Source organism: Pongo pygmaeus, chromosome 4 (assembly GCF_028885625.2).
Source record: "Pongo pygmaeus isolate AG05252 chromosome 4, NHGRI_mPonPyg2-v2.0_pri, whole genome shotgun sequence".
Classification (NCBI taxonomy): Eukaryota; Metazoa; Chordata; class Mammalia; order Primates; family Hominidae; genus Pongo; species Pongo pygmaeus.
In genome coordinates, this window is record NC_072377.2 from 60286396 (window position 1) to 60309261 (window position 22866).

The 22866-nt window shown below is 39.6% G+C and overlaps 1 protein-coding gene and 1 long non-coding RNA gene across 2 annotated transcripts; one reads left to right on the forward strand and one right to left on the reverse strand.

Moving 5' to 3' along the window:
- Positions 1-8533: 8533 nt before the first annotated feature.
- Positions 8534-11423, reverse strand: LOC129036587 (uncharacterized). The gene is made up of 3 exons (XR_008502604.1): positions 11183-11423; positions 9865-9953; positions 8534-8757 (listed from the first exon to the last, which is right to left on the reverse strand). It is a non-coding gene; the product is annotated as an uncharacterized LOC129036587 (long non-coding RNA).
- A 54-nt stretch (positions 11424-11477) lies between these two features.
- On the forward strand, positions 11478-21761 carry GZMK (granzyme K). The gene is made up of 5 exons (XM_054487938.1): positions 11478-11640; positions 11933-12080; positions 17655-17805; positions 18584-18853; positions 20955-21761. The coding sequence occupies exons 1-5, from the start codon at positions 11577-11579 to the stop codon at positions 21114-21116; spliced, it is 795 nt and encodes a 264-aa protein (XP_054343913.1). The 5' UTR covers positions 11478-11576; the 3' UTR covers positions 21117-21761.
- The last annotated feature ends 1105 nt before the right edge of the window (positions 21762-22866 follow it).

Here is a 22866-nt window from a genome sequence, read left to right on the forward strand (position 1 = left end):
CTGACCCTTGAGTAGCCTAACTGGGAGGCACCCCCCAGTAGGGGCAGAGTGGCACCTCCCACAGCCAGGTACCCCTCTGAGATGAAGCTTCCAGAGGAACGATCAGGCAGCAACATTTACTGTTCAGCAATATTTGCTGTTCTGCAGCCTACACTGCTGATACCCAGGCAAACAGCGTCTGGAGTGGACCTCCAGCAAACTCCAACAGACCTGCAGCTGAGGATCCTGACTGTAGAAGGAAAACTAACAAACATAAGGGACATCCACACCAAAACCCCATCTGTATGTCACCATCATCAAAGACCAAAGGTAAATAAAACCACAAAGATGGGGAAAAAACAGAGCAGAAAAGCTGAAAATTCTAAAAATCAGAGCACATCTCCCCCTCCAAAGGAACGCAGCTCCTCACCAGCAAAGGAACAAAGCTGGACGGAGAATGATTTTGATGAGTTGAGAGAAGAAGTCTTCAGATGATCAAACTTCTCCGAGCTAAAGGAGGAAGTTCAAACCCAATGCAAAGAAGATAAAAACCTTGAAAAAAGATTAGACAAATAGCTAACTAGAATAACCAGTGTAGAGAAGTCCTTAAATGACCTGATGGAGCTGAAAACCATGGCGTGAGAATTACGTGATGAATGCACAAGCTTCAATAGCTGATTCGATCAACTGGAAGAAAGCATATCAGTGATTGAAGAACAAATGAATGAAATGAAGTGAGAAGAGAAGTTTAGAGAAAAAAGAGTAAAAAGAAATTAATAAAGCCTCCAAGAAATATGGGACTATGTGAAAAGACCAAATCTATGTCTGATTGGTGTACCTAAAAATGACAGGGAGAATGGAACCAAGTTGGAAAACACACTTCAGGAAATTATCCAGGAGAACTTCCCCAACCTAGCAAGGCAGGCCAGCATTCAAATTCAGGAAATACAGAGAACGCCACAAAGATACTCCTCGAGAAGAGCAACTCCAAGACACACAATTGTCAGATTCACCAAAGTTGAAATGGAGGAAAAAATGTTAAGGGCAGCCAGAGAGAAAGGTCAGGTTATCCACAAAGGGAAACCCATCAGACTGACAGCAGATCTCTCGGCAGAAACTCTACAAGCCAGAAGAGAGTGAGGGCCAATATTCAACATCCTTAAAGAGAAGAATTTTCAACCCAGTATTTCATATGCAGCCAAACTAAGCTTCACAAGTGAAGGAGAAATAAAATCCTTTCAGACAAGCAAATGCTGAGAGATTTTGTCACCACCAGGCCTGCCCTACAAGAGCTCCTGAAGGAAGCACTAAACATGGAAAGGAACAACCAGTACCAGCCACTGCAAAAACATGACAAATTGTAAAGACCATCAATGCTAGGAAGAAACTGCATCAACTAACGAGCAAAATAACCAGCTAACATCATAATGACAGGATCAAATTCACACATAACAATATTAACCTTAAATGTAAATAGGCTAAATGACGAGTTAATGGGTGCAGCACGCCAGCATGGCACATGTATACATATGTAACTAACCTGCACATTGTGCACATGTACCCTAAAACTTAAAGTATAATAATAATAAAATAAAATAAAATAAATGTAAAGAGGCTAAATGCTCCAATTAAAAGACACAGACTGGCAAGTTGGATAAAGAGTCAAGACCCATCAGTGTGCTGTATTCAGGAGACCCATCTCACGTGCAGAGACACACACAGACTCAAAATAAAGGGATGGAGAAAGATCTACCAAGCAAATGGAAAACGAAAAAAGGCAGGGGTTGCAATCCTAGTCTCTGATAAAACAGACTTTAAACAAACAAAGATCAAAAGAGACAAAGAAGGTCATTACATAATGGTGAAGGGATCAATTCAACAAGAAGAGCTAACTATCTTAAACATATATGCACTCAATAAAGGAGCACCCAGATTCATAAAGCAAGTCCTTAGAGATCTACAAAGAGACTTAGACTCCCTCACAATAATAATGAGAGACTTTAACACCCCATTGTCAACATCAGACAGATCAACGGGACAGAAGGTTAACAAGGATACCCAGGAATTGAACTCAGCTCTGCACCAAGCAGACCTAACAGACGTCTACAGAACTCTCCACCCCAAATCAACAGAATATGCATTCTTCTCAGCACCGCATCGCACTTATTCCAAAATTGACCACATAGTTGGAAGTAAAGCACTCCTCAACAAATGTAAAAGAACAGAAATTATAACAAATTGTCTCTCAGACCACAGTGCAATCAAACTAGACCTCAGGATTAAGAAACTCACTCAAAACCAAACAACTACATGGAAACTGAACAACCTGCTCCTGAATGACTACTGGGTAAATAACGAAATTAAGGCAGAAATAAAGATGTTCTTTCAAACCAATGAGAACAAAGACACAACATATCAGAATCTCTGGGACACATTTAAATCAGTGTGTAGAGGGAAAATTATGGCACTAAATGCCCACAAGAGAAAGCAGGAAAGATCTAAAATTGACACCCTAACATCACAATTAAAAGAACTAGAGAAGCAAGAGCAAACACATTCAGAAGCTAGCAGAAGGCAAGAAATAACTAAGATCAGAGAAGAACTGAAGGAGATAGAGACACAAGAAACCCTTCAAAAAATCAATGAATCCAGGAGCTGGTTTTTTGAAAAGATCAACAAAATTGATAGACCACTAGCAAGAATTATAAAGAAGAAAAGAGAGAAGAATCAAGGAGATGCAATAAAAAATGATAAAGGGGATATTACCACCAATCCTAGAGAAATACAAACTTCCATCAGAGACTATTATAAACACCTCTATGCAAATAAACTAGAAAATCTAGAAGAAATTGATAAATTCCTGGACACATACACCCTCACAAGACTAAACCAGGAAGAAGTTGAATCCCTGAATAGACCAATAACAAGTTCTGAAATTGAAGCAATAATTAATAGCCTACCAATCAAAAAAAGGCCAGGACCAGATGTATTCACAGCCAAATTCTACCAGAGGTACAAGGAGGAGCTGGTACCATTCCTTCTGAAACTATTCCAATCAATAGAAAAGAGGGAATCCTCCCTAACTCATTTGATGTGGCCAGCATCATCCTGATACCAAAGCCTGGCAGAGACACAACAAAAAAAGAATTTTAGACCAATATCCCTGATGAACATCGATGCAAAAATCCTCAATAGAATACTGACAAACCGACCCCAGCAGCACATCAAAAAGCTTACTCAGCATGATTAAGTGGGCTTCATCCCTGGGATGCAAGGCTGATTCAACATACGCAAATCAATAAACACAATCCAGCATATAAACAGAACAAAGACAAAAACCACATGATTATCTCAATAGATGCAGAAAAGGCCTTTGACAAAATTCAACAGCCCTTCATGCTAAAGACTCTCAATAAACTAGGTATTGATGGGACATATCTCAAAATAATAAGAGCTATTTATGACAAACCCACAGCCAATATCATACTGAATGGACAAAAACTGGAAGCATTCCCTTTGAAAACGGGCACAAGACAGGGATGCCCTCTCTCACCACTCCTATTCAACATAGTGTTGGAAGTTCTGGCCAGGGCAATCAGATAGGAGAAAGAAATAAAGGGTATTCAATTAGGAAAAGAGGAAGTCAAATTGTCTCTGTTTGCAGATGACAAGATTGTATATTTAGAAAACCCCATCATCTCAGCCCAAAATCTCCTTAAGCTGATGAGCAATGTCAGCAAAGTCTCAGGATACAAAATCAATGTGCAAAAATCACAAGCATTCCTATACACCAATAACAGACAAACAGAGAGCCAAATCATGAGTGAACTCCCATTCACAATTGCTTCAAAGAGAATAAAATACCTAGGGATCCAACTTACAACGGATGGGAAGGACCTCTTCAACAAGAACTACAAACCACTGCTCAATGAAATAAAAGAGGATACAAACAAATGGAAGAACATTCCATGCTCATGGGTAGGAAGAATCAATATTGTGAAAATGGCCTTACTGCCCAAGGTAATTTATATATTCAATGCCATCCCCATCAAGCTACCAATGACTTTCTTCACAGAATTGGAAAATCTACTTTAAAGTTCATATGGAACCAAAAAAGAGCCTGCATTGCCAAGACAGTCCTAAGCCAAAAAACAAAGCTGGAGGCATCACGTTACCTGACTTCAAACTATACTACAAGGCTACAGTAACCAAAACAGCATGGTACTGGTACCAAAACAGAAATCTAGACCAATGGAACAGGACAGAGGCCTCAGAAATAATACCACACATCTACAACCATCTGATCTTTGACAAACATGACAAAAACAAGAAATGGGGAAAGGATTCCCTATTTAATAAATGGTGCTGGGAAAACTGGCTAGCCATATGTAGAAAGCTGAAACTGGATCCCTTCCTTACATCTTATACAAAAATTAATTCAAGATGGATTAAAGACTTACATGTTAGACCTAAAACCATGAAAACTCTAGAAGAAAACCTAGGCAATACCATTCACGACATAGGCATGGGCAAGGACTTCATGTCTAAAACACCAAAAGCAATGGCAACAAAAGCCAAAATTGACAAATGGGATTTAATTAAACTAAAGAGCTTCTGCACAGCAAAAGAAACTATCATCAGAGTGAACAGGCAACCTACAGAATGGGAGAAAATTTTTACAACCTACTCATCTGACAAAGGGCTAATATCCAGAATCTACAATGAACTCCAACAAATTTACAAGAAAAAAACAACCCCATCAAAAAGTGGGCAAAGGATATGAACAGACACTTCTCAAAAGAAGACATTTATGCAGCCAACAGATACATGAAAAAATGCTCATCATCACTGGCCATCAGGGAAAAGCAAATCAAAACCACTATGAGATACCATCTCAAACCAGTTAGAATGGCGATCATTAAAAAGTCAGGAAACAACAGGTGCTGGAGAGGATGTGGAGAAATAGGAACACTTTTGCACTGTTGGTGGGACTGTAAACTAGTTCAACCATTGTGGAAGACAGTGTGGCAATTCCCCAAGGATCTAGAATTAGAAATACCATTTGACCCAGCCATCCCATTACTGTGTATATACCCAAAGGATTATAAATCATGCTGCTATAAAGGCACATGCACATGTATGTTTATTGTGGCACCATTCACAATAGCAAAGACTTGGAACAAACCCAAATGTCCATCAATGATAGACTGGATTAAGAAAATGTGGCACATATACCCCATGGAATACTATGCAGCCATAAAAAAGGATGAGTTCATGTCCTTTGTAGGGACATGGATGGAGCTGGAAACCATCATTCTGAGCAAACTATCACAAGGACAGAAAGCCAAACATCGCATGTTCTCACTCATAGGTAGGAATTGAACAATGAGAACACTTGGACACAGGAAGGGGAACATCACACACCGGGGCCTGTTTTGAGGTGGGGGGAGTGCGGAGGGAAAGCATTAGGAGATACACGTAATATAAATGACGAGTTAATGGGTGCAGCACACCAACATGGCACATGTATACATATGTAACAAACCTGCACGTTGTGCACATGTACCCTAGAACTTTAAGTATAATAAAAAAAAAAATTTTTTTTAATAGTTTGGGATTATCTAGTGTAACTAGCAATTCAAATGTATGATTGTATTTTCTTTAATATTTACATCAAAGCCTTAATTTTAAACTTATTTGCACATATTTCTGTAACATAACTAATGCACTGAATATTCCCATTCATATTGTCCTTATGTTGGTATTATGGCTAACAACTTAAGTCTTTCATACTTCCTACTGGAGTATATATAGTCTGTGAAGGATCTATGCATCTGGAATTTTTGTAATTCTCAATGTGATTTGCTTATACTTAGTAGAATAAGTTGAATGTGGTATAAATTTATAAACTAATTAATTAATTAAAAATAATAAATAAGATACTTGGTAACTTCTCAAAAAAAAAATTAGAAGATTATGCTTTTGTTGATAATCTCTTCTCAGCCTGCAGCCTTTTTATCAAATACTTGCTGTAGCAGTTGTGTCCTTAGCATATCAAACCTTATATTTATTAAGCCTTGCAAAACTGTAAAATGTGCTTCATTATTTATCCTGTAATAGTCATCAAAATTATTTCTAAATATTATTTATATACCAGGTCCCTAGTGAGGTAGTTTAACTAAAATACTGTTTTATTTGTATTTATATTGATTTGCTCACATTGAGCCCACTTATTGTTACTTTTATTTATAAGGACCCTTCACATATTAAAGATATTGTCTTTGGGGGGAAATGTTTTCAATGTAAGTGACGAGCATTTTGTCATAGGTCTTTGGATATTGCCTATGGTATTTTCTACCTTACAGAAGTCTTCTATGCTCTAACTTATTGATAGTTTCCTTTATGCCTTCCCCTCTTAAACATTATTTTTAATTTACCATCTCATTTAGTGTTTATAATGATTTCATTTCCTCATAGAAAAAAGGGTGGGAGGGGAAGGTTGTGTGTGTGTGTGTGTGTGTGTGTGTGTGTGTGTTGTTTGGTCACTTTTTGGAAAAAGTATTTATATCATATCTAGATTTCTACTTGAACTGATTCTCAATGGAAAATTAGTGAATACTGAATCAATCGATAACACTTGCTGTGTTCCAGCTTGACCATAGCAATTACTGTGTTTCCCTCATTAATGAATGTGGTTGTTCATTTTGAAATTCCTACTACTTTGCCTGCTGTACTTCGTTTATTTTGTAAAATCATCTTCACTAGTTTAAACAATTTAATTGCTTTCAGCATGATGAGATTATTTCTTGTATTTGTTTCTATTGTAAAACAATGACAACATATTTGGCTTTGGGGCACAGTACTGTATCACAGTACTGTATCTGAGATGTTCAAATATAAATGGAAGTGTTCCATTTTAAGGCCTCCCATCCTCAATTGATCATTTCTCCTTCTTTATTCAACAGTATTTCTTTATTTCCTTCCTTCCCTTCCTGCCTCCACCTTTCCTCTGGTCTTTATTACCTGGTCCTTCTCTGGTATTTTTCCCTTAACTTGGCCTACATATTTACCCCAGTTTTCTCCCTATAATACTGGTAGGCTCATATAGTCCTCACCTTCCTCTGTGCAAGGCCAGGGTACCCACGAGCCTGGAGCTGAAAACTTTCCTTTGGCAGTCATTACTGTTGAAAGGATTTCCACATGTGCAAATCTTTCAGGACAAGTATTGCAGACAATGTGAGTGATCTGTCTTGAGTCCAGCGACATCACAGGGACCACCCCATGTGGCACTTTCCTCATCCCACCCATAACATTTGAACTTAGTTAAAATGAACATCAAAGGCTGCTCTCAAGAAGAAAAAAAAAAAGAAGAGGAGTCATAAAAGGGCAGTGTAAGGCCTGGAGACAAAGTTGAGATAGGGACAGTGTATGACCAGGCAGCCAGCACCAGCAGTGCTGGGACATCCCTATTTGCCAAGTCCTCAAGGTATTTTCCTATGATTACTCCATATGTGAGGATCCTGCCCTTAAGGCAATTCTCATCCATTCCAGTCATTTCATAGCTGACTTGGAGAGAAGTAAAGGACAAGGAAGTTGAAGCACTATTGTGTGACTTAACTCAATAATGATGGTTTAGAAAACGTATCTTCATATTTATGAAAGGAAGATTTAACATGCAAAATATATTCTGATTTAAAGCTGAGGTAGAGGAAGACAAAACAAATTACCCTCCATCTCACCTTTGCCACTACCATCATTCCACCAAGAAGAGGCCCTAGAGCAGCCCTCTGAAGTATTTACATTTAAGTTGCTTAGGAAAAGGCAGTGTTCCATGTGCCCCAACCCATGTTATAGCCCCAGCTCTGAGTTGAGGGGTACTTTGCTTTCCTTGCCAACTGCCCTTAAGCTCATTCATTTTAAGGACCTAGTGGGAGGAATGGCTGTAATCTGAGGTGAGATTTACATTTTCTTGAGAACTTTGGACTTAATATCATTATATAGCACCCCAATATCCTTCCCAAGCCCAATTTTCAAAGCTGCCATAATTTCTCTATGGGTGTTAGCAGATACATTTACCAAATTAGCTAAGCCATTACTGGACAGAAGTCAAGGCCTGGAGGATGGTGGGCTACAAGGGAGAGGTCCGGTGAAATTCTGCCAAATCCTGATGTCAAGTACCAAGGGCTGGGGATGGTTGGATAGCTTGGGAAAACTTGATATTGAGAACATTTTTCAAAGGAATGTAAAAGGGAATGAACGGGAAGGGCTTGAAACAAATCTGCTTTGCACTTATATCTACAGAGCAGTGTTTCTCAGACTACCTGTGGGAAAGATCAGCGTGTTTGGAGTTTTAGTTTGTTAATTTGTTTGTTTTTAGTTTCAGCCCATTGTGAACGGATACGTTTATATAACACAAATAAATAGAAAAAAGTAATTAAATAAAAAACAAAGGCATACAAAATACACACCCAATTTTTACTAGATTGGACAAATTATATTTCATTAATAAAATAAATTAATACAGTGCCATGTTAAGTAGCTGTTACAGTTTCTAAACTCTGGCTCTCAATTTCTGTCCCCATCTTGCTCCAAATCGGTAACAAACAGGTTCGGAGACTGGCACAGGTCTGCGGGCCATGCTTTGATTGGCATGGCTCTAGGGGGTGTGGCTTATAAATCTGATGGAGCAGGTGTCTGGGCTGTTGAAGAAAGGCAGTCCAAAGGATAGAACCACACGAGGCCTTTGAACCAGTGGAACAACTGTTCTATAAGGGTCTCCTGAAACACAGGAGAGGCAGAAACAACATATCTAAGAGCAGCAAGAAAGACAGCTAAACACAGCAAGGAAGAGCCACAAGGCTATGATGTGTGAAGCCAGCCCTGCTCTGAGCACAGCCTTGCACTTGCTCAGTCCGGTACAGCTGCTGTAAAGCCATCCAAAGCAAACACAGCCCTCCCTGCAGCAGACTCAACAGAACAAAAACCAACACCCAGAAATAAATTAGATCGCCGAGCTCATCATGTTACACAGCCCACTGTTCTCAAATCCAGAATCCTGAATATAATAACAAATGATACTATTAACTGGCAAATCTGTCTAAAGCCAAAACCAAATAACTCATTACTATTAACCAACATGATTCTCAGAATTTTCTAGGTCAGCTACAAGAAAGAGTTATGAGACTCTTCCCAACTGAACTAAATCTCACCCATGTCTAATTGCACGCAGTGTTTATGGCTAAATCCTTTTTCTCTTCTGCACAGCCATCTTGTCTTTTGGAGCACCTAAACCCCCAGGGACTTCTCAAAGGAGGCAGGCATGTAGTCAGGTTGAAAGGAACATAGAGCCGGGAGCCAGCACATAGGAGCTTAAGGGCCACCTGCTAGCTCGGTAATCTCAAGCAAGTCCCTGAATTTCAGTTTATTTATCCATAAAACAAGACTAATGACAACTACTTTCCTGGAAATACAGCTAAAAACGTTCAGCAATTTGTACAACGCTATGTGGACATTAATCCCTACTACTCAGAAATAAGCAGCTGAGAGATGTTTGTAACCATTCCCATTTCCCCCGCCACACACACACACATACACACACACACACAAAGCTTTGTCCTTTACAATTTACTTCTTCCTTAGAGTCTGGATCACTTCTACCTGTCACACATCATCTTCCTTATGATCCCAGCATCACTGGGATGTAGCAGGCAACTGACGCCATCCTGTCTGCCTTCCAATGTGTAACAATGGCACACAGTAGAGCATCCAAGGCACATCAACAGTGACAAAGATGACTTGAAAATTCACAGGGACATTTGAGTGGGAGTAATAAGTTTGGTTTATTAAGCTTGTGGCTTTTCTTAATCTGGCTCCTCCTTATCTCACCTTCTGCTCTCTCTGGCAGGAAGTTACTGCTCTGTGTTGGTTTTGTTCATTCTGTTTAACACGTAGAAAGCTTTACTGTTGCCACACCCCTGTACAAGGAAAGCAGGCTTTTTATAAAATTCTGTGTTCTGGGAGGGTACTCATTCACATACAACTTAACATACAGGGAGGTCAGGCAGGTGATTTGGTCTAGGTCATAAGCTGTGTTGCCTTGGGCAAATTACTTAGCCTCTTGGAACTTATTTCTTCCATTGTAACATAAATATAGTAGTTGTCCTGCTTTCCTCAAAGACATAGACATGAAACCATAAATGATCATATAAAAAGAATTTTGGAAATAACTTAAGGTATTTTACTTATATATTATTAAGTTATAATGTATAATACATAATTATAGGATTATTTATTATTATTCCTACTCTTTGCGCTAGAAAACAATTTGAAAGGAGTCTCTTGCAATCTGCCAAGCATAATAGCTCTGGATTTTAATTCTCCTTTCTAAAATGAATGGAAGATAAAATGCATACATCTTAAAAGAAAGATCTGTTGATTTAATGCAAATTTTGATCAGTGTTTCTAGGAAGTGATTGGCATTCTGATGCGTGATCTATTTGTATTCATTTTATATTTGCACTGCTAATCAGTGTCTGGCGCAAACAGAATCTTGTAGAATCTTGAGTCTAATACCTTTTGTACTGAAGGCCTGGCAATGCATTATCATCTGTTCCTGGGGAGAATTACAAAATGCAGTCCTTTATTTTTAAAAGACATTATTATTAAGTCCCTGGAAAAACACATGGCCATTTTCAATTAAAAATAAGTAAAAGAGAGACTCTGAATCAATAACAGTTGCCAATATTCACCTTTAATAACATTATGAAATCTCACAAAAATGTAACTAAAATTTAACCAAATTTGGGCAAACTTAGAGAAACGACATGAGTAGGGATGTTTGCTGCAAAACATATGGTTTTCTCTGGATGGTGCTCAGGCTTTAGCTAAGCCATATTGTGAAGTAACCACAATCTGTGCAAGGTCCATGTCTCTCTTCATCATAAATCTATGTCCAAATGAAAAAGAGAGAAGAATGAAATATGATAGGCACCATTTTGTGCCAGGAAAAATAGTAAGTATTGCTTGAGAGCAATGGACATCTTTGAACTCTGTCTGCAACTTCATTACATTCTTATGGCATGGATATTTTTCATTTATAAATATTATATACACATACAGTATAAATTTTATTTATAGCATAAGTACTCTGATACAGGTATTAGAGATGGTATCTCCAGATATGAGTTCTTTATAGCACACATACCTCTCCCAAAAAAGTGCTAAAAGCAATTAGCCAGACGTGGTGGCAGGCGCCTGTAGTCCCAGCTACTCAGGAGGCTGAGACAGGAGAATGGCGTGAACCCGGGAGGCAGAGCTTGCAGTGAGCGGACATCACGCCACTGCACTCCAGCCTGGGCGACAGAGGGAGACTGTGTCTCAAAACAAAACAAAACAAAAAAGTGCTAAAAGCACAGAACTGAAAGTCCCCAAACTGATACATAACGTTTACACATAGGTGTGAAAAAAAATCTTACCCCTAGAGCACCTGTGGTGAGAAAGTCAAAACTTACAAGAACAAAACTTAGTCTTCAGAATCTTCTTCCTTCATCACAGGATCAACGCATTTCATCTGGGCTTCTTAAATCTAAGTCTTTAAAATGACTAAGTTTTGTTCCTTTTCTCTGTTTTTCCTAATAGTTGGGGCTTATATGACTCCTGTGTGTAAGTATCTCGTATATCTACGTGTAAACATTAAATGAATTTCTACTGACTATATTGTTATATTATAGATGAAAATTATATTATAGATGAAAATTATTTTCACAATCATTCCTATCTTTCTGAACTGAAATGTATTATACAAATTTTTCATCAATAAAATTATTGTAGCTTTTAGCTAGGGTTATTGTTGTTTTTTAAGCTTTGAAAATAATATAGTGACTGTCATTGGAAGAATTACATGAAACAGTATGTTTAGATCTTTTGTGTGAAATCTTTTGGTCTACTTTTGTAGGTTTCAATATGGAAATTATTGGAGGGAAAGAAGTGTCACCTCATTCCAGGCCATTTATGGCCTCCATCCAGTATGGCGGACATCACGTTTGTGGAGGTGTTCTGATTGATCCACAGTGGGTGCTGACAGCAGCGCACTGCCAATATCGGTGAGTCCTCCACACTTTTCCAGGCATGTGTTTTTTCTGCAAGTTATTATAGCTACAAGAGAAGCTTACCTCTCCTGAATGAGAATTTGATCTACTGTTAGCTTCTGTGGTTACTGACCAACTGGTGGCGTTTATTTACCTTCTTCCACATCCACGCTTTCTGTCCTGGGTTTTGCTTTTCAGAGAGAACTGAGCTGCTTTTCCCAGGCAAGACATTAGAGAAATTCAAGCCCTCTGTATAATGCAGGGAACACAGCAACAGTAATACTTGAAGCAGCAGTACTCTTGACCTTGTTAGATCACACTGCTGAAGAGGAAATCAGACAACCTGAGCTTGCTCTGTGCTCTGAGCTTCCCCATTTTACAAAGGGGTAATAATCATATCATACCTGCTTTGTGGGGTTTGAGAATTAAATATTATCTGTTTAAGTATTTTAGCATGCTTGGCACATTTAGTAAGCACAAAAAAAATTGCAGCTATTATCATTAGTATTATACGCATGAGAAGCCTACTTTGCCACTCCTAACAGTAGCTACTCACCACTTAAAACTTTCCTAGGTGGAAAAAAACAAGTTATTGATGACTTCTAGAAAGAGAAAGATAATGAGAGAGTTATTTTCTAGGATACTTAGAATGAAAGCTTTTCTGAAGACAGAGTAAAACCTTCCAAAGTCCGTTTCAGACTAGGATTCTCTTACTTCAGCTAATAAAGCACAAAACCCCTCTTGGGATGCTGCAACCATCACAAAAGGAAATGCCAGTAGAAAACTAATTTGGTATTTGTTGTTTTGTTTGTTTGCTTGGGTTTTTTGGTTTTGTTTTTTGTTTGTATATATGTTTCCTTATGTTTCTTGCCTAATAAGCTGAGATGGAGCCTTCTCCTTTTCTTTCACTTAAAGATCTCTCTTAGCTGTAACAGTTTGCTCTCCAGGCATTGTCTATATCTAAACAGAACAACTGAATTGATTTGCTTTTCTATGCTTTGGGGGGTTTGTCTGATTGCCCCATTTAAATGGAACTGTTTGATCACAAATTGGAAGTTTTGAAGCCTGCAGACTGGGAGATCTTCTGCTATCTCTAAATAGCAAGCCACTGATTTCCAATTTAATATGGTTACTTCATTTACATGGGGTTCTTGCCCTCATAGAAATCACACTGTCATCCCCATCACTTCTCTCTTCTCCAGGGCATTTGCCCCCTTGAGATCAGAGAGACAGAGTGGGGAACTATCAGTAAATGTTCATTTGATGCAAAATATGCACATCTTCAAATATGCTCGTAATACACATTCAAATGGTCTATCATCTCCCCAGACACAGAGCTTGACTTCTAAATGTTCAACAAATGTTGGATGGAAAGAAAGAAATACGCTGACAGATCTTTCTTTCTTTCTTTTTTTGGCTAGGCCTGAAACATGGTGTATGAAAAAGTGCTTCACTAGCCATAAAGTGTTATAGGAAGTTAAATAATATCATTAAGTTGAATTTTACATTTTGTCAAGTGGATTTAACTCACGAGAAGTGGATTCCCAAATTGGGGAAAGAGATTATAAAAAAAAGACTGGAGAGAGGTCTTGGAGTTTTTTTTGTTTTTTTTTTTTTTTTTTTCTTAAAACAAACTATTGCTAAATATCATTTTAAATGGCTGGGATATGAAGAACTCCAAAATATGTAGATCAGATTTCCTCTACAGGACACTTGGGTGTAAAAAGTAGGCAGATCGGTGGTTGGAAAAATATTAAGCTTTATGAAATTCAAAATATTTACAAAATAGCTCAGTGGTGGCTTCCCACAAATGTACTCCCCAGTATCCTGTGGGAATAGTTTGCCCCAAGCCTCTCTCTCAGCAAAATTGTGAAGAGGGCCAAACCTGGGAGTGCTCCCTTCTCACCAGCCATCCACTGTCTCCTCCCTCAATATTCTGGCCCCTTTATTAGTTGCCATGTCAAATATAAAAGGAAATGGATAAAAAATGTCCTGTACGAACTTATTTTCAGCATTTTAACTTACCAGAAGGAAAACTCACCAGCTGTTGTACCCTGTTCTCCTGATTCTCTCCCAGGCCCCCCTCACGGAGCACTTCCCCCTGCCCCAACCTGCCTAGCAAGTTGTTAGATGGAACCTTCCACAGCCCCTTCCACACGGCCTCACTCCATCTCAAATGCTCAAGGCTCCTAGAACAAAATGGTTCAATGTTCAGGCTCTAGATTCAAGCCAACTGAGCTTTAATCCTGCCCGAATTTGCCTCCTGGAGGCAAAGGTCCTCAAGTTTATTTATTTACCTGAACCTCAATTTCTTCGTCTATAAAATGGGGATTGTCAAAATACTTATCTCACCACGCTGTTGTGAGGTTTAAATGAGGGAAGCTTTGTAAAATGCTTAGCACAGAACACAAAGAACTTAATAGATGCTATCGAGTATTGTTATACAATTATCTGTGCCTTCCATGGTAATAACCAAGGAACTAATCTGACGTTGACGAGATAAGACTGGGAAGACCTCCCTCTCTGACAGCCAAGTTCTTCTCCCTCTCTCTTAGGCAAGAGAAATCTCCAAGACATAGGGACCCTGCCTTTGCTACCAGACCTCAAGGGGTGGGTCTAAGCAGAAGCACTGCTGAGCGAGCGTCCAGGCGGGCTGGCAGAGAAAATAAGAGGCTTGAAGGGGGTTGGCACGGGGTTCAAAGAGGGACTGAGGAAACAGCACTGGACTGGGAGTCACCAAAAGCCAAATTTGGGTCCTGATTCCCCTATTTATGAGGTGTGTCACCTCGGACCAGTCAGAGAACAATCTTTTACTGGTAAGGAATACACAGCCCGTCAGCTTTACCAACCTTGAGAAAGGTTGTTGTTAGGCTCAATTGAGACAATGTTTACAGATGTCTTCAGCAGACCTACTATAAGCCGCACTGTAGTTCTGCTCCATATATGATTCTCTTCCAGGAAAGCTCAGGGTGGGACTCAGGAAACCACATTTTAAACCAACACCTCCAGGTGATTCTGAAGCAAGTCTGAAGACTGCACTTGGGGAAATCCTGTGCTGTGCAACTGAAAAACACTGGCATTATTACTTCCTCTTTGTGTGAATTCAGACTTCAGTTTAGCTAAGGGGGTGGGATCCCAGAAATCAAGTAATTCCAGGTATCCCGTGGGCAGAAAATTTGACCTGAGTAGCACAGATTACAGTTGAAGGATATCTAGAAATTGAAAGTTCAGAAGGAATAATGGTCTGCTTGGGTTGTTTTTGGTCTTAACATGTCCCAGTGGAGACAAAAATAACCAAAACATTTCAAAGGCAATAACTAGTCGAGGAAATTAGTAAAAGATGAAAGAAACCCAGATATTTTTTCAGCATCCCTCCCTTAGTGAGAATCCACCCTCCACACCTCTCATTTGTACCTCACAGCTTTCTTTGTGTGAGTCATTTAGGCACGTGCCCACCTTTCTGTTAGAGCATTCATCCTGAAGATTTTTATGTCATCCTTCTCCTACAAAGTTTTGGGTTTAGTGGGTATGTTGAATTTGAATTCAAATCAATCCTAGGAAATCCAATCCACATCCTACGAGAAATTTCCACCCCATCCTGATTTTGCAATAGGCAAACTTTTCAACAATTAGAGCTGGAATTCCCAAAATAAATAAAAATAAACTCTTTTGGTAGAAACCAAAAAGTGGTCATTCCAGGCAGTCACAGCTCTGCCATAAGCAAACCCACTCTACCACAGGCATTTGCTCATTTTCAAATCTGAAACAATCATGTCTTCCTTTTTCTGTATGTTTCTGTTCTCTTTGTAACTTTTATTAATCTTTATTAATCTATATGCATGAGTATGTGTGTTTTTACTGCAATCTACTTTGGTAGCTTTTCCAAGTAGCAAAGAAATAGTTACACGTAAACAAACAAACACAATTAAAAGATCTGAGGTGGACTTCATAAAGATAGACACGGTAATGGAATATATCTGTAGTATACAAATGGCTCTACGGTACTGCCAAAATCTCCAAAAAATTATTTCTACTTTATCGCTGCTGTAAATGTAATTTTATCCAACAAAGAGTAAATCAGATCAATCATGGCACTGTTGAAACACTGGTACTAGAACTGTGTATGACCAGAGATTTAAAAAACAAACCTGGCCGGGCACGGACACTCACGCCTGTAATCCCAGCACTTTGGGAGGCTGAGGCCAGTAGATCACCTGAGGTCAGGAGATCGAGACCACCCTGGCCAACATGGTGAAATTCCGTCTTTACTAAAAATACAAAAATTAGCCAGGTGTGGTAGCACAAGCCTGTAGTCCCAGCCTCTCGGGAGGCTGAGGCAGTAGAATCGCTTGATCCTGGGAGGCAGAGGTTGCTGTGAGCCAAGATGGCACCACTGAACTCCAGCCTGGGCAACAGAGCAAGAGTCCGTCTCAAAAAAAAAAACGTTAAAAAAAAAAGCGAAAAAACAAATCTGTTTCTTCACCTGACTCACCAGTTCATATCCTCTAAATCTCCCCGATGGAATGGCTACTAACCTTAAAGTATCTTCATTTTAAATTAGCACTGTTTTCTTACCTTGAGGAAAGTTTTCCTTTCTTATCCAAATCTTTGTTCTAATTGAGGGGACAGGACATATGGACATATCTGACTGTCATGTAATAGGCCTTACTTCCCCACATTGACCTGAGATGAAGTCTAGGCATGTGGGTGAGCAAGTGTAAGGTGGGGATCTTCTTCATGGTTTTTGTTTGTTTGTTTGTTTGTTTTTAAGAGATGGGGCCTTGTTCTGTCACCCAGGCTGTGACACTTCAGCCTCCAGCTCCGGGGCTCAAGCAATCGTTCCTGCTTCAGCCTCTCAAACAGCTGGGACTATAGGCATGCACCACCATGCCCAGCATGCACCACTGTGCCCCTTAATGTTTTTTTAGAGATGGGGGTCTCACTATATTGCCCAGGCTTCTCTCAAACTCCTGGCCTCAAATGATCCTCCCACCTCAGTCTCCCAAGTGGCTGAGCCACCGTACCCGGCTACCTTAATTATTAAAACACTTAATGTTGGGAAGATAAAAAAAAGTTCTGGGGCTCTGGAGATGATAGTGGTGGATGAACAACAATATACATGTCCTTCATACCACCAAACTGTACATTTAAGAATGGTTAAAATGGTAAATTTTGTTATGTATACTTTACCACAATAAAAAAATTTTAATGGTAATTGGTGTAAATTTCAAACTACAAACTCAAGAAATATAATTTGCTTTATTTTTACATAAATGAACACAATTTTGTTTTAAACTTGATCTAAGTCAATTAGGATTTCACTCCTTTTTCTTCCCCCAGTTGGATACAAGTTCTGATATTCTTTTGCAATGCCAGGGAATTGGTTTAGGGTGGGATTAAGGGCAAGTCATTTGGCCCTTAATATCAATTCATGCTAGGGTCCACTAAGACCTTTGTCACTCCACCTAATCTTAAGCAGGTTACCTTGGAGATAGCCCTTGTTTCTCTATGTATACAACCCTCTCCACCATCACCACTCCCCACTGGGGGATTTGGAAATCATTCTGCTGCTTTCTTTGCTTTTTTTAGGTTTACCAAAGGCCAGTCTCCCACTGTGGTTTTAGGCGCACACTCTCTCTCAAAGAATGAGGCCTCCAAACAAACATTGGCGATCAAAAAATTTATACCATTCTCAAGAGTTACATCAGATCCTCAATCAAATGATATCATGCTGGTTAAGGTAGGTAGTAGCATTGTCTTTCTTCTATTTTGTCAACATTTTTATACAGGATGGCTCAATTAGTTAAATCACCTACAAAATGCATTTTACTAGCACCCTCCCCATGTTTGAGGTGATTATGATATATTTTATAAGGGCCCATGTTATTCCATATACTGCCTTGAAAGAAACAAGAATTTATCACAAATGCACCAGGGCTGTGTTTATACAAGGAAAAGCAACTCTGATACTCACATATGTAGGAGGGGAACATCTTAACAGGCCCAAGGATCCACACTGAAAGCTTTTCTCCCAAATGCTTTTCTCATTAGCAAGTAAAAAATACAACAGTTGTTTATACAACAGAGCCAACCAAGTGACTTCAGGGGCTCAGCAGTGAGTTACAACTTAGTCTAGACCACACTTAGTTTAGTCCAAACTTGGTCTAGACCATACTCAAGGGTCCTATCCGGCAGGAAGCAGCCCAGCCCTCAAAGTCATGACCCATGGATGTTATTCCACACAAAACCATCCAATGCAGGGCAAAGGCCAGTTTGCTCGAGACTGGACAAAATTCCTGCTCTCTATAAGCTCCCTCCCCAAGCCTCAGTGAGCTCCTCGGGGAGTAGAGAGCATGGTCAGAAAAGCAACAACCACAAATGCAGCTGCAGGCCACCACCAAAGTAGATCCCAGAACAGGGACGCCCGCCTAAGACAGAGGGACCACACATACAACGCACAGGCTAGCATCAGAATACTACTGGGAAAGAAATAATTCAATCTTTTTTCAATCTGTCAGCTTCAAACAGCCGCAAAACTCAATAAACATGTCAAGCTGCTCCACATAAGATCCAAAACCTCTCTTAGATCTGGAACCAAATGCGAGGTTACTGGCTGGGGAGCCACCAACCCAGATTTATTAAGACTTTCTGATACCCTGCGAGAAGTCACTGTTACTGTCCTAAGTCGAAAACTTTGCAACAGCCAAAGTTACTACAACGGCGACCCTTTTATCACCAAAGACATGGTCTGTGCAGGAGATGCCAAAGGCCAGAAGGATTCCTGTAAGGTAAGAATCTCTTTCAAACAGGCATCTCGGAGCGCTGTACAGTAGCCAAGCCTCTATTGCTCACTGACACTGAGGAGGAGGGAGGGGCATGGAGAATACAAAACCACAATTCTAAACACTTTCTCTTCATTCCTGCACAGCATTCTCTATTCTTTTTCATCTACCAATGTGGATGGATTGTAAAAACTTCCCCAATGCTTTATAAGCACCCACTAAATGTTTGTTAATCAGGATAATAGACCATATCTGACAACTTTTACAGGCTTCCTATGAGAGGTGTTATCCTCCTTACAAAGTCTACCAACCCTGAAGTCACTAGTGGTGATTAGAAGATAATTTATTTAAAGAACCACCTTGCAGATTAATCAATAAGGAGGTCTTATAAGACTCAAATGCAAAAAGCTCAAATATACAGTATGTGTTTCATAAGTAATGTTGACTGACTGTCTTCGCCTGTTTGGGCTGCTACCACAACATACCATAAACTCGGTGGCTTATAAATAACAGAACTTTATTCTGTTCAAGATCAAGATCAAGGCACCAGCACATTTGGTGTCTGGGGAGGGCCTACTTTCTGGTTCATAAACAGCTTCTTTTCATTCTAACCTCACATGGTAGATGGGGTGAGGGGTCTCTCTTAGGCCTCTTTAATAAGGGAACTAATCTCATTCATGAAGCCTTCACCTCCATGACCTAATCACTTCCCAAAGTCCCCACCTCCTAATACCCTCACCTTGGGAGTGAGGATTGCAACATATGAATTTGGAGGAATCAAACATTCAGACCATACCACTGACTAACAAAAAGGAACAAAAGGCCGGGCATGGTGCCTCACACCTGTAATCCCAGCACTTTGGGAGGCCAAGGTGGATGGATCTGTTGAACTCAGGAGTTCAAGAACAGCCTGGGCAATACGGTGAAAACCCATCTCTACAAAAAATACAAAAATTAGCCGGGTGTGGTGGCACATGCCTCTAGTCCCACCTACTCAGGAGGCTGAGGGGAGAGAATCACCTGAGCCCAGGAGGTTGAGGCTGAAGTGAGCCAAGATCTTGCCACTGCATTCCAGTCTGGGTGACAAAATGAGACCCTGTCTTAAAAGAAAAAAAGGAACAAGAGTCATTATATTTTTCAAAATCTTTTGTTTATTGAGATGGTAAGGAAAAAATAGGTGTTCATGTTTATATGAACTATACTAATATATAGCACAAATGAATTACTAATTTTTTAAAAATTAGAATACAGTATTCATCTCATACTATATTAAGTATAATTGGGGGAGAGGATATGATGACTTCAAATGTCTTGTGCATCTGCAGTACCCAAGACCATCACCCTCCTAAACATCTGTTATCATGGTTGACCAAAGTATAAGGCACTGCAGTTTGCAATGTGAACATTAGCAAAGAGAAAGGCAGGTCTTCAAATGTAGAAGCCAGCTCTTCATCAAAAGGCCATGCCATCCCCTCTATAGCTCTTTCCCTTCACTTGATAGAATTTAGTTACATGTTTTGCTGTTAGAGTGAGTCTTCAAAAATCATTCCATTCACTAAGTATTTACTAAGTATGGTACATATACATAGCACTATGTCCAACCATGTGAGGGTGCAAAAAATAAATAAATAACAGAGAACATATAATTCCTGCCATGAAGACATTTACTACAATACACTCCTTTTTTCTGCTAGCCTCAATAACAAATTGATTTTAGGTCTGTGAGCATCAAAATGAAATATGCAATTTTAAAAGATTATTTTATTTCAGTGGATTATTTAAAACTTTATCCATTCTTTAATAAATAGCCAATAGTCATTGATTCCCAGAGGAATGTAGACATACGTAGGGACAAAACAGAGATATAGACATGGACACTGAGACAGAGGCAGAGGCATAGTCATAGTCATAGATAGAGACATAAACAGAGAAGCAAGTAGGCAGAAACATAGTCCTTGACAGAGACAGGCACATAGACAACCCTTCGGGACATAAAGAAAGCAAGGACCCAGATAATAATCCCTTGAGCAATCAACAGTTGGTGGTTAAAAAACAAAAATATCCCAACAGCTTCTTACCATGTATTTGCCCTTTTTCTTCCTTCCAGGGTGACTCAGGGGGCCCCTTGATCTGTAAAGGTGTCTTCCATGCCATAGTCTCTGGAGGTCATGAATGTGGTGTTGCCAAAAAGCCTGGAATCTACACCCTGTTAACCAAGAAATACCAGACTTGGATCAAAAGCAACCTTGTCCCGCCTCATACAAATTAAGTTACAAATAATTTTATTGGATGCACTTGCTTCTTTTTTCCTAATATGCTCGCAGGTTAGAGTTGAGTGTAAGTAAAGCAGAGCACATATGGGGTCCATTTTTGCACTTGTAAGTGATTTTATTAAGGAATCAAGTTCTTTTTCACTTGTATCACTGATGTATTTCTACCATGCTGGTTTTATTCTAAATAAAATTTAGAAGACTCTCTGTTTGTCTTTTATCACATGAAGTAATATCTGCCGCCATTCCACCCACACTCCCCAAAGGGCAATAAAGTCACTGAATAAAACAGTAATGGTACCACCTTCAACCAGGTGTAACTTCTGCTGGATCATCCTAAGTTGTTGGGTTGTTTTCTTTCCATTGTTGTGATAACATTAAACATGAGATAGGCCCTTTCAACAAATGTTTAAGGGTACGATACATTATTGTTAACTATAGGCATGATCTTGCAGTGCAGATATCTAGAACTGCTTCATCTCATATAAATGAAACTTTATGCTAGTTGAATAGCAGCTCTCTATTTCCCCACCACCCCCATCCTCTGGCAACCCCATTCTACTCTAAGCTTCTATGAGTTTGTATTTTTAAAATATAAATCATAAATATAAATATCCTAATTCAAGCAAGCAGCTTATACAAATATTTGGACAGTATTTCTTATTTATATATGTCATATTTTGTTACAGAAAGGATTTAAAGCAATGTACAACAACGCCAGCAATAAAACAAAATGCAGAATTAAAAATAAATTGATGAAGGTATTGGGACAATGGGGAAATGAGAGTAAGAAAGAGAAGATGAAGGCCGGAGTGGTCACATGGTGCTGATAGTGCCACAAGTTTCTTTCTATACATTTGCTAGAAGGATTCACATTTGGCTCTATGCTTTGGCCAATGCAAGAAAGAGCAACACAATCAATTATATGAATTACAGTGTCCAGGAAATAAAAATAAATTGTTTACCCAGAAGGAGGACCCCTGGTGCTGGAACTAAAACTAGAGAGAACTTTTTTCCACGGTCCTCATAAGAAGGATGCTGTGACGGCCGGACGCAGTGGCTCACTCCTGTAATCCTAGCGCGTGGAAGGCCAAGGCGGGTGGATCACAAGGTCAGGAAATCGAGACCATCCTGGCTAACACAGTGAAACCCAGTCTCTACTAAAAAATACAAAAAATTAGCCAGGCGTGGTGGCGAGCACCTGTAGTCCCAGCTACTCGGGAGGCTGAGGCAGAGAATGGCGTGAACCTGGGAGGCGGAGCTTGCAGTGAGCCGAGATAACACCACTGCACTCCAGCCTGGGTGACACAGCAAGACTCCGTCTCAAAAAAAGGAAGAAGAAGGACATTGTGCCATGTGTCCTATATCCCCACCAACTGCATCAGAACCACCTAAGATTATTTGTAATACAGGTTCCCTTGAGCTCTTGCCTAGAAATTCAGATTGAATAGGCTTGGGGTGGGCCTGAAAATCTGCATTTTTTTCAAAGCAACTCAGTTGATGCTGATAAATGGGCAAATCTGAAAGCCACCGATAATGAACATCCTTAGTGACTTCTTATAATAAAGACAACAATTGATGTGAAGGGATTGTTACAAATCTTTCATTGTGAACTGATGGCTGCAGACCAAAGTGCAATTCAGTAAGATCACTGGAGGATCTCAGCTGTCTTGGACTGTGGTCGTCAAGTGATTAGAGAAGTAACAGTTTCCAATTTGGGCGGAGGAGCATGGTGGGAGATTGGTGGGG

What these genes read in the sequence shown, in the direction of transcription:
- GZMK (XM_054487938.1), top strand. Translation starts at nt 11,577, where the DNA reads ATGACTAAGTTTTGTTCCTTTTCTCTGTTTTTCCTAATAGTTGGGGCT. An exon ending in GGCTTATATGACTCCTGTGT is followed by an intron (nt 11,641 to 11,932) that starts GTAAGTATCTCG and finishes CTACTTTTGTAG; the next exon opens with GTTTCAATATGGAAATTATT. An exon ending in GCAGCGCACTGCCAATATCG is followed by an intron (nt 12,081 to 17,654) that starts GTGAGTCCTCCA and finishes TGCTTTTTTTAG; the next exon opens with GTTTACCAAAGGCCAGTCTC.